The sequence below is a fragment of the Euleptes europaea genome, chromosome 21, assembly GCF_029931775.1.
Source record: "Euleptes europaea isolate rEulEur1 chromosome 21, rEulEur1.hap1, whole genome shotgun sequence".
Taxonomy (NCBI): Eukaryota; Metazoa; Chordata; class Lepidosauria; order Squamata; family Sphaerodactylidae; genus Euleptes; species Euleptes europaea.
The window spans coordinates 2,011,092-2,026,621 of record NC_079332.1 but is presented as its reverse complement, the minus strand read 5'-3'; the positions used below and the strand labels follow the sequence as shown (position 1 = coordinate 2,026,621).

The 15,530-nt window shown below is 49.8% G+C and overlaps 1 protein-coding gene across 1 annotated transcript in view; it reads right to left on the bottom strand.

Moving 5' to 3' along the window:
* LMF1 (lipase maturation factor 1) overlaps positions 1-15,530 on the bottom strand; it is a 120,950-nt gene that overhangs the window by 25,229 nt on the left and 80,191 nt on the right. The window contains exon 6 of the mRNA XM_056866301.1: positions 14,633-14,800. Coding sequence (XP_056722279.1) covers positions 14,633-14,800 — 168 coding nt within the window. The remainder of the gene's footprint in view (positions 1-14,632; positions 14,801-15,530) is intronic.

Genomic DNA, 15,530 nt, shown 5'->3' with positions numbered 1-15,530 from the left:
AAGAGCGGTGGTTTGGAGCAGCGGAGGCTAATCTGGTGAACTGGATTTGTTTCCCCACTACTACACATGAAGCCAGCTGGGTGACCTTGGGCGAGTCACAGCTCTTTCAGCCCCACCTACCTCACAGGGTGTCTGTTGTGTGGAGGAGAAGGGAAGGTGATTGTAAGCCGGTTGAGTCTCCCTTAAGTGGTAACGAACGGCTTCTTCTTCTTCTTCTTGTCTGATTCAGTGTAATGCGGCTTCATGGGTTCGAGTGTATCTGATGAAGTCAGCTTTGACTCATGACAGCTTATTCCCTGGTATAAATATGCAATTTTAAAAAAAATGTACTAGTTCCACCGAGCCTTAGGCTGAACAGACCGCCGGGCCCGAGACTGATGTTGCTGCTTTGGTTTCTGGAAAAGAGGCAGGTGCCTGTGACTGAATAGGTCTTGAGAGGGTTTCGGAGGCCGCTAGGGTGTCAGACAAGAGCTGCCCAGGGACCCCACAGGAAAGCAGGCGACTGACCAAAGGGACTCCTGGGGAAACCCTGACACAGGCCGGCTCCTCGATTGCAGCACAAGGAGTTTCGAGATGTAATTTAAGACAGCGGCAGGCTGCGGAAAGCAGGGCAGACGCCTGCGCTTTTACAAGGGCATACTAAATATATTATCTTACCAAGTGAGGTGAACCCCCTCGCGGCGCTGCCAAGTCAGTTCCAGGAATTTACCCCCCAAAAAGATGGAAGAATACACATACACGTATAAAAGCTCGCCCCTTCAAAAAAATAAGAAGTTAAGGGGATTTATGGCCTTGTCAAAAGCCGGGCTCTTAACCCAAAACTCAGCACTTGCGGATCGAGTTTCCATCTGTGGCCGTACTCAGCGACACCCTCCCACCTCACGGTTTGCCCACCTCCCCTCTGGCGGGTGCCAAAAAAATGTACACGCACTTCTCACCGAAGCAGCACCAAAGGTGTCAAAACTCAAAAGTGAGGAAACCCATTAAAAAGCAGATGGCCAGCAGAGGTCCAAAAGATGGGGAGAGGATTTCACAGGTCGCCTCCCTGACCCCGAAAGGGATTTTGTGACTCAGGGAGACAGCTTTCCCCTTGATGCTTTGAGGGAAAACCTGTGAGCTTGTGATGTTGCTGATGGGATCCTCAACTTGGCAATGCCAAAGGTTCAGTTGGCCATTCTGGTACCCAACAGAGAGGTGCCCATGGGTCTCTGCCTTCTCCTTGGAAGAGGCTCCAAGGCACGTTTTGATATGTCATGTAATTACAGGCCCTTTGGAAACGCAAACCACTCCTCCACACGAAGGCAGCTGGGTGACTTTGGACTAGTCACAGCTCTCTTAGAGCTCTCTCAGCCCCACCTACCTCACAGGGTGTCTGTTGTGGGGAGGGCGGCAGGGAAGGTAATTGTAAGCAGGTTTGACTCTTCCTTAAGTGGTAGAGAAAGTAGGCATATAAAAACCAACTCTTCTCCTTCTTACTCCCTGGTAAACGTCCATGCCATTGTACCCTTGAAGACCGAGAGCTGCAAATAGCAATCAAATAATGGGCCATAACTGGGTCAAAGGTTGGGGAAGGGGTTTTACTTGGGTGGAACTAAAGTGTATTCTTGATTCGTTTTTAATCAAAGACAGGACAGAGAATGGAAAAAACTGAAAGGCTTGGAGGTCATCCCAACCCACGAGCGGCTTCCATCCAAGTTCTTTGGTGCTGCCAGGGATGAAGCCAATCACCACCAAAGCAACTGGGATGAACGTTCATATCCAGAAACCACCCATTTCTTAGCCCAAAGCAAAATTCACAACAAATCTTAGAGGTTACCTCCAGAGGATTTTTTTTTTTTTTTAGAGAAACCAAGTGAGCTTCAGTGTAATGACCAAAACATGTATGTCTCTATGTTGTGGCTAAATATTGCATCGTGCAAAATTTGAAGGTTTTCCTGCCACTAGAATACCTAAACAATTTCAAGGGAAAACAAGAGTTCCAGTGATAGGCTAGTGAGATTTCTCAGGATGGGTTTGCACACTTCTGGTTATCTAGACCCAAGTTGGTGCCTTGATGGATTCAGAGGCCGTGAGTTGAGATGCCATCTCGGTTAGGGGCGGAAATTCTCTTCTCTACAGCCTTACCTTATACCTAGATAGAGCCAGCATGGTGTAGTGGTTAAGAGGGGTAGTATGGAGCAGTGGACTCTGATCTGGAGAACCGGGTTTGATTTCCCACTCCTCCACATGAGTGGCGGAGGCTAATCTGGTGAACTGGATTTGTTTCCCCACTCCGACACACGAAGCCTGCTGGGTGGCCTTGGGCTAGTCACAGCTCTCTCCGAGCTCTCTCAGCCCCACCTACTTCACAGGGTGTCTGTTGTGGGGAGGGGAAGAGAAGGTGATTGTAAGCCGGTTTGATTCTTCCTTAAGTTGTAGAGAAAGTCGGCATATAAAAACCAACTCTTCTTCTTCATCTACCTCTGCCTGTCTGCACCAACCCAGTTTTGCTCCATGGCTCCAGTCCTGCTAAGAGAGCCAAAATATTTTCTGCTTTGCTCTCTAGCTTTTACCTCTTGGTTTAGTATTTGATCTTGAACCTTATGAATGATGACACAGGCCCTGCCAACGTCCATTTACTTGTTTCTAAGAGCGGCCAGTCGGATGCTATGTTAATCGCTCCCCTGCATTCCCCCTGAGGAGCTCAAAGCAGAGTGAAGCTTTGACCGCCGGGCTCCCAAATCCAAGATGGCCCCTACGATCACTTCCCCCTGCTGTTTTACAAATGAAAACAAGGCAATATGAGTAAGCAAACCCTCTCCCCAGAAAATACAGAATGGTGAAAAGATATGGGAAATTATAGTCCAGGGCATTTGGGATAAATCTAGGAGCTCACTTGTCACAAAGCCTCTGCCCTTTCTCTGTGTCCTGGGCAGTTCTGCGTTTTCGCTGTTTACCATCAGCCTCAGCTTCACTAGCTGGAGTTGGTACTTGAAGATAAAACGTTTTTAAACACAGTCAAGGGAGAACAAAGGAAGAATCTAAACTTATAAAAACATCGCTCAAGAGCGCATTGGGGATTCTCCCACACGCAACATCAATCAAACCTGAGAGGTGTGTGTGTGTTCACGGACAGGAAGGGAGGGCCACTTTGGTTTCGTAGCCCTCAAGGCCCAACAACCCCTCCTTCCATATGCTCGACCGGTTCTGCCCCATTCAGATCCCACTGACCCCCCCCCCCCATACGGAGGGAACATAAGACAGGGGGAGCGCAAAGAGTAAGATAAAGAAACACGCCAAGGGCAGAAAGCTCGGTGGCCCAGGAGAGAGACAGAGTCCAGATGTTGTGAGGTTAGCCAAGAAGAAAGAGGATGTGTTTGTGCAAAAACTCCCGGCTGCGTTTGTAATTTATGGCAGCCTTGAGGAGGACACGTGGGGGTGGATGGGGGGAACCAGGTGGGGCTTCCAGACAGGCTATCAAAAATGGAGCGCCGGTTCCGCTCGGGCTGCCGGCTCGCTCCATCCCACCCTCCCTCTCCTCCCCACGAAGTCCCCGTCTTTCCAACTACCTTAAAAGGTCGACATAACAATAACTGAGATTACAGGTCACACCTTCCGGGTCTCTTCCCGACAGCCAGAAGGCACCTCTGCTAGCGCAACAGGTCCATGAGAGCCGACCCCACGGATGCAAAGCGCTGGGAACGCCAGAAAGCAGCGACTCTCATTTTGAAAATGGGGCCTCCTTTTAAACTCAATTGCAATTTCCAGGCCCTGTTTTCACTGTTCTTTTTGACACACGCTTGGAAGCTTACACCATAGTACTTTCACCTTCACAAGCAGTGTGAAATTACACATCTTAACAGAAAAGCACGGCGGCGATACAGACGGAGCCGTCGAACAATAACCGTCGCCCGGATTTAACCTGCAACAGGCACAGCGGAAAAGACAGAGACGATATTGCAGATTTTCAGAGGCCCCTGGCTGGCCGCTGTGTGAACAGACTGCTGGACTTGATGGACTTTGATCTGATCCAGCAGGGCTTTGCTTATGTTCTTATGTTCCAGTACCCTTCCTCGTATATCGTACAGCACAGACATAGATAAAATCACCAAATTTTGGATAACCGGGGGCTCAAGGATCCTTTCAGGGGTTAATATTGGAGGGATGCTGGGAGTCCATATTCGAGAAGCTGCCGGACCTCCCGGAAATCTGTGCTGCAGACACTCCTCTCACCTGGGCCATTCAGACTTCAGACAAGAGGCGTTTATATACCAGATTTATTTTTAGGGCCCTGCGGGGAACGCTGCCTCTGAAACTCTTCCTCCTTTGGGGTACCGTTTCTCCTGAACAGCCGGAAGAAAGCAGAGTGGAAGAAGGCAGAGTTATCCGGCAGGTCCCCTCCCCGTGCGAAGTTCCAACTGTGAGGCCTCTGATGCATCATATTCTGCACTCCGGAAAGTAGCGGCACCCTCGTTTCCCCCACACAGAGCATACCCGGCACCAGTTGGCGAGGAGACATTTACATAAACGTGCATCATTTTGCAAAGGGCGAGATTTTCAGAAAGGCACCGCACTGCATCATCAAGTGGGTTATTTTTGCCCCAAACTGTGCTGGGTGGGGGGAAGTGTCCAGGATTCCTTAGAAGCTTATAATACTAGAACGCGGGGTCACCTGCTGAAGCTGGAGGGTGAGAGATTCAAAACAGATAAAAGGAAGTATTTCTTTCACACAACGCATAGATAAATTGTGGAACTCCCTGCCCCAGGATGTGGGGATGGCTGCCAACTTGGAAAGCTTTAAGAGGGGAGTTTGCCATGTTCATTGAGGAGAGGGGTATCCATGGCTACTAGTTAAAATGGATACTAGTCATGATGCATACCTGTTCTCTCTAGTATCAGAGGAGCGTGCCTATTATATGAGGTGCTGTGGAAGACAGGCAGGATGGTTGTCCTGTGGGCTTCCTGGAGGCACCTGGTTGGCACCTGCGTGAACAGACTGCTGGACTTGATGGGCCTGGGTCTGATCCAGCAGGGCTTTTCTTATGTTCTTATAACGAGTTCCTTAATTAGAAAGCCAAGGGGGGGGGGTAGGTAAATTTCTGAAACAGATGGGGAGAGATCCAAGGAATCCAGCCTGTGCCCCCATTCGCCAGGGTGTCAGCGTGTGACCTGATGCCCTTGTATTCTCTGCTTCGCACAAGGTAACTGCAGCAGGCAGTCGGAGGTGGCAGAACACCAAATCCAACACTTAGAAAAGCAAGACAGCACCCTGGATTTCCCTGCCAGGAGTCCCCAGACTGTACTTCCCCATGTCCAAACTCCAATTCCCCCCCCCCCCCAAAAAAGCCAACTCCTGGTAGGAAAAAGAAAATACCTGTAGGTATAAAACTGACCCCTCCCCCAACACAACAAGCCACGTTTTCTCGACTAGCTAATTAAAGCAGATAATTATTTTTTTTCCCCAGTAGTCACATTTTATTTCCCCAAATCATGTCCAGACGCTAATAAACAAGCCATGTTTTTAATGCAGTATAAATTCCTAGCAAGGGGAAGAAAACGGGAAACACAGAGACATGCACATATGCACTCTCCTACTGTTTGGGCCTCATTACAAGTTTGGTTATAACGGCTGTATTAAAAGACAAATTTGTTGTTGTTTTTTAAAAAAAGAAAAGCACATGCTTTAATTATCATCCTAGCGCAGCTGAAGTCCCGATTCACTAGATCACCACATGTGCTCTCCAGGTTAGAGGTCTAAAGTCCAGGCTTGAAAACAGTGTCTCACTGGACCAGTTATTTTATTTATTTTATTTCATCTGCTTATACCCTGCCTTTCCCCCCAAAGCTGGGGACCCACTGGGGACCCAAAGCTGCTTACATCTCCTCGACTCCATTTCATCCTCACAACAACCCTGTGAGGTAGGTTAGACTGAGAGTGTGTGGCTGGTCCAAGGTCACCCAGCGAGCTTCCATGGAACAAGGGGGAATTTGAACCTGGGTCTCCCAGGTACCAGTCCAATACTCTTCACTATTAAACCACTCCATCTACCTATAAAAATGACCCATTTCAGACAGCCTGGCCGGGGACGTTTTTTTTAAGGCAGGACAAGACAAAGTTTAAGTAGTCGCCTTAAAATCACTTCTTGAGGACTAGAAACTCAAGTGGGCCTCATTTGCAAAAGCAGCAGAGCAAAGTAGATCAAGGTTAAACGCAGCTGACCCCTGAATACTGCGCTTTTGCCCGTTCACAACCGCTTCGGCTGCTGTTTAAGTGAACCTGTTGTTTAGTAACTCCTGATTAATTCCTCCTGGGCCTTGTGAGAGTCAGCGTGGTGAAGTGGTTAAGAGAGGTGGACTCTAACCTGTTGAACTGGGTTCGATTCCCCACTCCTCCCCACGAAGCCAGCTGGGTGACCTTGGGCTAGTCACAGCTCTCTCCGAACTCTCTCAGCCCCACCTACCACACAAGGGGTCTGTGGCGGGGAGAGGAAGGGAAGGAGATTGTAAGCTGCTTTGAGACTCCTTAAAGTTAGGGTATAAAAACCAACTCTTCTTATTATTGTAGTTCAGCCGATCGTGTCAAAAAGACATTCAGGCCCAGTCCTGCTCTAGAACAACCCCTTGGAAAGCAAACGCAACAACAGCAACAACAAAAACCCTACATTTTATTTCTAATTTGATTTTTTTTTAAAAACAGGGAGGTGGGTGTGTTTTTCCTACGCTACCTGCCGTATGATTGATCCTCTTCTGGAATCGCCCACTGCCCCATTACCTTGACCTTTCCCAATTAATCAAATCCCCGTCATGATTAAAAAGGTATGATTCATGCGCTCTGGTTAAGTACGCTCCGAAACAAACAAGCCTGTATATTTCAGCGAGCAGCCCGGCCCTGGCGCTTTAAAACAAATAGCCCTTCCAAAACTTTATTTTCAAGTAGCCGAAACTTTCCCACCTCGGCAACTAATTCAGGCTTCCTTCAAATTATTTTTCTAAGCAACATAACAATTTGTTTTTCATTAGAGCTTGTCAAAAACCAGGGCTGGGTTTAGTTTGAGAGAAACCAGCAATGTTGGAGGGGGGTGGGTGGGGAAGAAAGGGCTCAGTACCGTTCGAATGACGCCCAACGGGGTTCTTGCAGCCACAATCAAAATACGAGTTTACGGCACCAGGTCCGGGAGACGCTTTTAAATGATTAAAAAATAAATTAGGGGTGGTGTGTGGGGTGGGGGTGGGATGGGGGGGGGGAGAACTCCAAACTAGGAGCTAATTAAATGCACTCCTCTGGCAAATGGGAGAGTTTTTTCCATGCCTTTGGACTACTGAAAACGACGACCGACTTGTTGGCAAATTTATATCAGGCTGCATTCACATGAACAAAGGCGAGCTGTGTTCGGGGCGTCCCCCCACCCCAGCCGTAAAGACACCCAAGCGAGCGTCACACAGTAGAGGGGGAGGGATTTTAGGGGAAGGATCCGGATCTTGGCATAATGCAACATTTTCCAGCACTCTGATCCGACTGAGATGAACGTAAGAGCAGCGGGATAAATCAGATCAACGCTCCATCTTGTCCAGTACCTCGTTTCACATGGTGAAACCCCAAGGGCTTTCCAACCAGGGCATGGAGGGCAAAACCTCCCCCTGCTGTTGTTCCCCAGCACTGGAATTCAGATATACTGCCTATGAAGATGGAGGTTTCATTTAGTCCTCGCAGAGGCAAGGCTGCAACTTTAAAGGCAGTATATCTTAGATAGGTTTACTACACAATGTCGTTTTGACTTCATTTTGGCCAACGTGCTGTCTTCTTTTTATTGCAACTTTAAAGGGGCGACTTCCCAAAGACAGAAAAGGAGTGCTTTGAGAGAGATCACAAGCGGCAGAACTCAGGAACAACTTGGGGAAGGGGGGGCTGCACTTGTGGGGCGAGAGAGGAAAGCCCCTCTGCCCCCCCGTGGAGGGTGAGACCCATGCCCTGCTTGAGGTTGACCTAAGCCCCAGTGGGATGAGAGATCTGCCCGGAGCTGCCCCTGCTTCCTGGAGACTACGGAGGGGCCTCCGTGCAGTTGGGCAGCCCTCGAAACCCGAGCGGGCAGCTGCATGGCACAGAGAGGCTCCAGGGGCTCTTTCTAGAGCTGCGTTGGTGCTGCCAGGGGGCAGCATGAGAAGGAAAGCACCAACTACAGGAAAAAGAAGAAGAGGGGAAAAAGAAGAAGGGGGAAATATCAAGAGGCCGAGAACGCTTTGGGGTGGTTGGCAGGCAGGGGTGTTTTTGGAGTGGGATAGCTCAGCAAATGCTGGGGCCCAAGCGTGGTGTAGTGGTTAAGAGCGGTGGACTCTTATCTGGAGAACCGGGTTTGATTCCCCACTCCTCCTCCACGTGAGCGGCGGAGGCTGATCTGGAGGATTTGTTTCCCCGCTCCTCCACACGAAGCCAGCTGGGAGACTTTGGCCTAGTCACAGCTCTCTCGGCCCCACCTACCTCACAGGGCGTCTGTTGTGGGGAGGGGAAGGGAAGGCGATTGCAAGCCGCTGTGAGTCTCCCTTAAGCGGTAGAGAAAGTGGGCATATAAAAACCAACTCTTCTTCTCTGTCATCCACTTGAGGCGCCAAACGGCCACGAGGCTGCAGAAAACAGAAAACACCTCCCCGACGCAGTCCAGGTTGCTCCACATCTGCCTTCGCTCCACCGTCTCTCCCCACTGGCCTGAGGCTCCAGCTCCTTCCCATTGGCAGCTCAGCAGCCACCCTCTGTGTTCCTTCCAGCTCGGCTCGGCTCCTCTCTTTCGGGGCTTGGCAGCGCGCTCCGGCTGATGCACCTTGCCAAGCCTCTCCTACCTGCCAGCTCGCCGTCAGGTGACTGTGCCCTTCCTTCCTGGCACCCATCTAATGCTTCCCCTTCACGACCGGCATGCCAAGAGGTATATGTTTAGCAGGCCCGGCCCAGGAGAGCCAAGAAAGAGTTTGCCGTCGAAGCGGTCTGACATTGCAGAGTGTCAAAACACCAGGAAATAAAAACGGCAGGGTCCAAGGGGTGCGTGTGTGTGCAGGGGTCTAGAAGCAGGATAGTCGAGCCGCCCACGACGCCGGCTCTCGTATCTGGGGAGGCTCGGTTGCAGATTAAAACTGGCCACCCTCGGGAGGATCCTTCACCTGGATATAAGAGCGAAAGAGCAGCCCCGCTGGATCAGACCTGTTTGTCCCTCGAGTACAGCAACCTGTGTGGCGCCCTCGCACCGTGTGTAGGGTCGCCAACCCGTCCTTCAGAAACACCTGGAGATTTGAGGGTGGCGCCTGGGAGAGCAGGGTGTCGCAAGGGGCGGGACCTCGGTAGGGTATAATGCCATGCAAGTCCACCTTCCAAAACAGCTATTTTCTCCAAGAAAAGTGGAATAAAGGTTTTAAATGAATAAATAATAAATAAGTGATTTGTATAGTCTGGAGATAGAATCATAGAGTTGGAAGGGACCACCAGGGTCATCTAGTCCAACCCCCTGCACAATGCAGGAAACTCACAACTAGCTCCCCCACCACACACCCTCACTGCCCAGAAGATGGCCAAGGTGCCCTCCCCTCCCATGATCTGCCCAAGTTCATAGAATCAGCAGTGCTGACAGATGGCCATCTAGCCTCTGCTTAAAAACCTCCAGGGAAGGAGAGCTCACCACCTCCCGAGGAAGCCTGTTCCACCGAGGAACCGCTCTAACTGTCAGAAAATTCTTCCTAATGTTTTAGACGGAAACTCTTCGGATTTAATTTCAACCTGTTGGTTCTGGCCCGACCTTCTGGGGCAACAGAAAACAACTGGGCACCCTCCTCTTTATGACAGCCCTTCAAGTACTTCAAGATCAACTGTAATTATTATTTTTATTTATTTATTTGATTTATAGGCCGCCCTTTTCTGGCCAAGGCCAAAGTCAGGCTCAGAGCGGTAAATCTAGGGGATCTCCAGTACCCACTTGGAGGTTTCACAACCCTACGTATTCTGGCTTGGCTAGCAAAGAGGGAACAGCCTAGAGCCCTGCAACAGAATCTCCGGCCCTGGGGGGAGCTTTTCACACAATCACGCAAACCTGCATCGCTTTCAAACCCAGTAACTGAAACCGAGGCAATTTTTAAAATCTCTCTCTGTGCCCGCGCCCCTCCCCGGAGCTGGCAGAGGCGCACTTGGTGGCTGCAGCATCAGTGCGCCCCAGCGCTTCCAGCAGAGGCACCTGGCCTCTTGGCAGGCGAGGAAAGCAGCTGCGCCTTCCGGATCAGGAACGGTTGCAGAGGCTGCCACAGGGATAAACTACTGGGGGGGGGGGGCTGGCTGGCTAAAGTGCACCCCCCTACTCGATTCCATCACTGCCAATTCTGCACTGAGAAACATCCTCACTGTGAAAAGGCAATGGCTGTTCTGTGGGTCTCTAAGCCTTTCTAATATGGGCATTTGCATGGTTAAGAGTGGTGGTTTGGAGCAGTGGAGTCTGATCTAGAGAGCCGGGTTTGATTCCCCACTCCTCCACATGAGAGGAGGAGGCTAATCTGGTGAACTGGATTTGTTTCCCCACTCCTTCACACGAAGCCAGCTGGGTGACCTTGGGATAATCACAGCCCTCTCAGCCCCACCTACCTCACTGGGTGTCTGTTGTGGGGAATGGAAGGGGAGGTGATTATAAGCCGGTTTGAGTCTCCCTTAAATGGTAGAGAAAGTCGTTATATTAAAAACCAACTCTTTTTCTTCTTCTTCTCTGCAAAATAGTTTCCTTGACTTGGGGTGAGGTCTACTAGGAAGCAAGAGAATGCAAAACAAGGTCCTCCCTGCTTGTTCAAGACATAGGAAGCAACTTTAATCTCCCCACACACACACACACACACACAAACAAGAGCCCCGTAGCGCAGTGGTAAGCTGCAGTACTGCAGTCCAAGCTCTGCTCACGACCTGAGTTCGATCACAACAGAAGTTAAGAACATAAGAACATAATAAAGGCCCTGCTGGATCAGACCAAGGCCCATCAAGTCCAGAAGTCTGTTCACACAGTGGCCAACCAGGTGCCTTTAGGAAGCCACAAACAAGACGACTGCAGCAGCACCATCCTGACTGTGTTCCTCTGCACCCAAAATAATAGTCATGCTCCTCTGATACTAGAGAGAATAGGTATGCAGTATGACCAGTATCCATTCTAACTAATAGCCATGAATACCCCTCTCCTCCATGAATATGTCCACTCCCCTCTTAAAGCCCTCCAAGCTGGCAGCCATCACCACATCCTGGGGCAGGGAGTTCCACAATTTAACTATGAGTTGTGTGAAAAAATATTTCCTTTTATCTGTTTTGAATCTCTCGCTCTCCAGCTTTAGCAGATGGCCCCATGTTCTAGTATTAAGGGAGAGGGAGAAAAACTTCTCCCTGTCCACTCTCTCCAAACCATGCATCATTTTATAGACCTCTATCATGTCTCCCCTTAGCTGCCTTCTTTCCAAACTAAACAGCCCTAAGCGTCCTAACCGCTCCCCATAGGACAGTTGCTCTAGTCCCTTAATCATTTTGGTTGGTCTTTTCTGCACCTTCTCAAGCTCTGTAATATCCTTTTTTAGGTGTGGTGAAAAGTTGGTTTCAGGTAGCCGGCTCAAGGTTGACTCAGCATTTCATCCTTCCGAGGTTGGTAAAACGAGTACCCAGCTTGCTGGTGGTAAAGAGAAAATGACTGGGGAAGGCACTGGCAAACCACCCCGTAAAACAAAGTCAGTAAACATAGGGATGTGACATCACCCCATGGGTCTGGAATGACCTGGTGCTTGCACAAGGGACCTTTACCTTTTACCCCCACAAACAGTTAGGGGGGATGCCCCGGTCTTGGAGAAGTGACTGGGGGGACAAGAACCCCCTTTACTCCAGCTGAAGGCAGAGATGTTCAGACTCTGCTGCCTCGCCATACATCTCTCCCTCTCTGTGGTATTGAGCCTACAAGATCTCAGAGAAGCAGTCTGGGGAGAAGACCCCTGGAGGCACAGACTCTGAAAACTGTGCTGGAATTCCTGCTCAGCCCATAAAGTTCTCAGAACAGCACTGGGCCAACAAAGTGCTTAAAATTATGAACATGACACTTTAAAATGGTCCTTGCACCATGCAACTTCTGTATATGAGTTAAACACATGAGGAACAGTCCCAGAAGACTCCCCAGACATCTGCAAAATATTCCAGAGGTTGGCTTTCTGTCTGGATTCACTTTAGAGACATTAGATCCCCCCCTCCTGTTTTGATTAAGCAGCCTGCTTGGTGCAGAATGCATTTGCTCCTCTGGTTTTGGACTGAGGGCCTGTTAGTGATCTCCGTGCCAATATCTGATGCCCTCCACCCAAGGAGGCTTTTATCAAGAGCAAGCAAAGCGGCTTCAGATGCAAATATGATCCTTCTCCAGACTGGCCATCTTCTGGGCACTGGATGTGTGTGTGGGGGAAAGTAGTTGTGAATTTTCTGCATTGTGCAGGGGGTTGGACTAGATGATCCTCGTAGTCCCTTCCAACACTATGATTCTATGATTATTTTCTCCCACTGTTTTTGCCAAACACCTAAAGAGCCACCAGATTAAGGGGAACAGGCTTCCTCGGGAGGTGGTGAGCTCTCCTTCCCTGGAGGTTTTTAAGCAGAGGCTAGATGGCCATCTGTCAGCAATGCTGATTCTATGACCTTAGGCAGATCATGGGAGGGAGGGCACCTTGGACATCTTCTGGGCGTGGAGTAGGGGTCACTGGGTGTGTGTGGGAGAGGTAATTTGGAATTTCCTGCATTGTGCAGGGGGTTGGACTAGATGACCCTGGTGGTCCCTTCCAACTCTATGATTCTATTATTCTCCCAGCCTCGCTAAGTGAATGCTTTAAGCAAGGGCCGTCCTTTCACATCACATCAGAGATCTTGACCCCTCACAAACCACAAGAGGGCCACACAGCAAGCCAATCGCAAAAAGGAAGCCCAAGGGAATCCTGCAGTACCACCTTTTCCAACAAAGCTTGGCCATGCTCTCCGCTCTTACTAACCTGAGTGAAGACCCCTGCCTTTTTCTAGAGCATGTGGTGGAGAGGGATCACCATCCCTCGAATGCAGCAAACACCTTTCCCCCTCGAGCCCACGTCAGATTTTGGAGTAGCCAGAAAAATTCACACTTCCCCACTTCTAATTTGGGGGAGAGAGGTGGTGAGGGAGGAGATTCCCGACACAGCAGCACATTTTCTGCAGACCCGCTGAAGAATTAGGGGGGAAAACACCCCGCAGTTAACAGAGCCCCAGCCACCACGACTCCAATAACAATTATAAAAATGTCTAATAAAATCTTGCATGTAATGTCAATTAAAATCTTGAAAAGCAGAATTAAGTGGGATATCGACCTTAAACTTTACGGCTTCCTCTGCAGAAGCAGAAGTAGTGTCAATAAAAGTCATTTTGAATGAAGAAAAGAACAGTAAATATTAAATAAACAGGCATCTGGGTGCATGTGAGTCGAAACCCTGTGCATTACACCGGGACACGTTCTCCCTTGTTAGACTCCTGCGGGAATGTGAGTCGCTCGTTGCAAACTGTCCATAAAATGTCAGTTACAGGCCAACACGACAAATGCATTTAACAATGGGTCATTATGAGGCATTATTGGGCACGGTTTCCTTATGTGCAGCCCGGCAGCTACTTTGCGCTCGAGCTGGGGAACTCTTCCTGCGACCAGCAAAACTGTGGCTAGCAATTCACTGTGTTGCAGATTAAAGGATCTGACTGTTATTTACCCTTCACTGGCTGGCAGAACAGGAAAGGGATATCTCCAAGGTTGCAAAGAAGCAGAAGAAGAAGCAGACGCAGAAGGAGAAGAAGAAGGAGAAGGAGAGGAGGAGGAGGAATTGATTTTTATATGCCGACTTTCTCTACCTTTTAAGGAGAATCAAACCAGCTTACAATCACCTTCCCTTCCCCTCCCCGCAACAGACACCCTGGGAGGTGGGTGGGGCTGAGAATGCTCAGAGAGAACTGGGACTAGCCCAAGGTAACCCAGCTGGCTTCATGTGGAGGAGTGGGGAAACCAACCCGGTTCACCAGATTAGAGTCTGCCGCTCTCAACCACTACCCCACTCTGGCTACCCACATCACACTGTGGGGAGAAAAGAAAAGAACGCCATGCCTGGGTAAAAATGATCTCTGAAAAGACTTCTCTCTGCCTGAGGTCTTGGGGGCAATGTGGGTGGACTCCATGGGGTTCGATGGCCTGGCAGCACCGGAGAGTGGGGTGGAGTGGTTATAACGTCAGACTAGAACCAGGGAGGACTAGATTCCAACCTCCACCTGGGAAATGTATGCCACCTGCCTTGAGCTCCTCTGAAAAAGGGCCAAAGGTGCACAACGCAGCCAGCAAGGCCCTGCTTCTACAAGTGTCTCCCTGCAGCCACAGTCAAGTCTCTGTTTTGTGCTTACGCAGAAGATTGCGGGAAAATGGCGAGAACAGGAGAGAGAACTGTAAATCCTTGGCCTCTGTGGTAATTCAGCACCAGAATGTCAGGCACGTCTCTGGCTGGACCAGACGGAGGTCAACGCGATCCGGATCTAGCTGGGGCCTCGAGTTCTGGGATGGCTGCAGTATGTATGAGACGACAGGGGAAAAGCTGTACAGAAGATGTGTTAAGGAACAGTTCTCACCTGGAAGAGTATCTGCAGAACCCCATGGAGGATGCACATGCGCCGCCCCAGGAAGATAAAAAACGGCACCAACAGCTCTACGAAGTGGTTGAAGAGGGTCTCGAACTGATGGAACCACAAAGGCGACCGATGCATATAGAAGGCAACGGGGTTGGGCACAGGCTGAGTCTGAAGGGGGGGGGGGAAAAGAACAGAACAATCATCAGCTTGCAAAGAGAAAGGATCACTGCATTCTTTATTGACCTCATTATCATCATCATCATCATTATCTTTGCATTGTGCAATGAACTCCCATTTCCTTTTAACTGACTTTGAAGACACCAGGAAAGAAGGGCCGTTGGGGCTCTGATACGGGTCTTGGGGCCTCCTGGGCCCGATACTAGCTTGGATTCGAACCCAGAGATTCTTGGCCCGTGGCCTGTTGCCCCAGGGGTAAGTCACATGACATCACACATGAATACATTTAGCATACATAAGATATGTTGTTAAAGAGCACCTGGTGTTTCCAAACCCCCGTCTGTCACATTTTTCAGTGCACTTTTAAAATTGTATATATACAATTTAAGTGGCTCTGGCCCTCAATGATCTACTGCTCCTGAATATGGAGGTTTGCTGTAACTGCCACAAAACACTCCTGTGTAGAAGATGGCATCGACCTGATCTCTCTAGCTCCAGGGGGCAGGACCAGAACAAGTTAGAAATCACACAGAAGTAGAATTTGGCTATTAGAGGACCCTTCCTAATGATAAGAGATGTTCTTCCTCAGGAGGTGGTAGACCAGGGGTGTCGAACATAAGGCCCACGGGCCGGATCTGGCCCCTTGAGAGCTCTTATCTGGCCCGCGAGCCAGCAACACACACCCCACTCTCGATCTGGGCCGGCGAGGCATGGTGCGGAC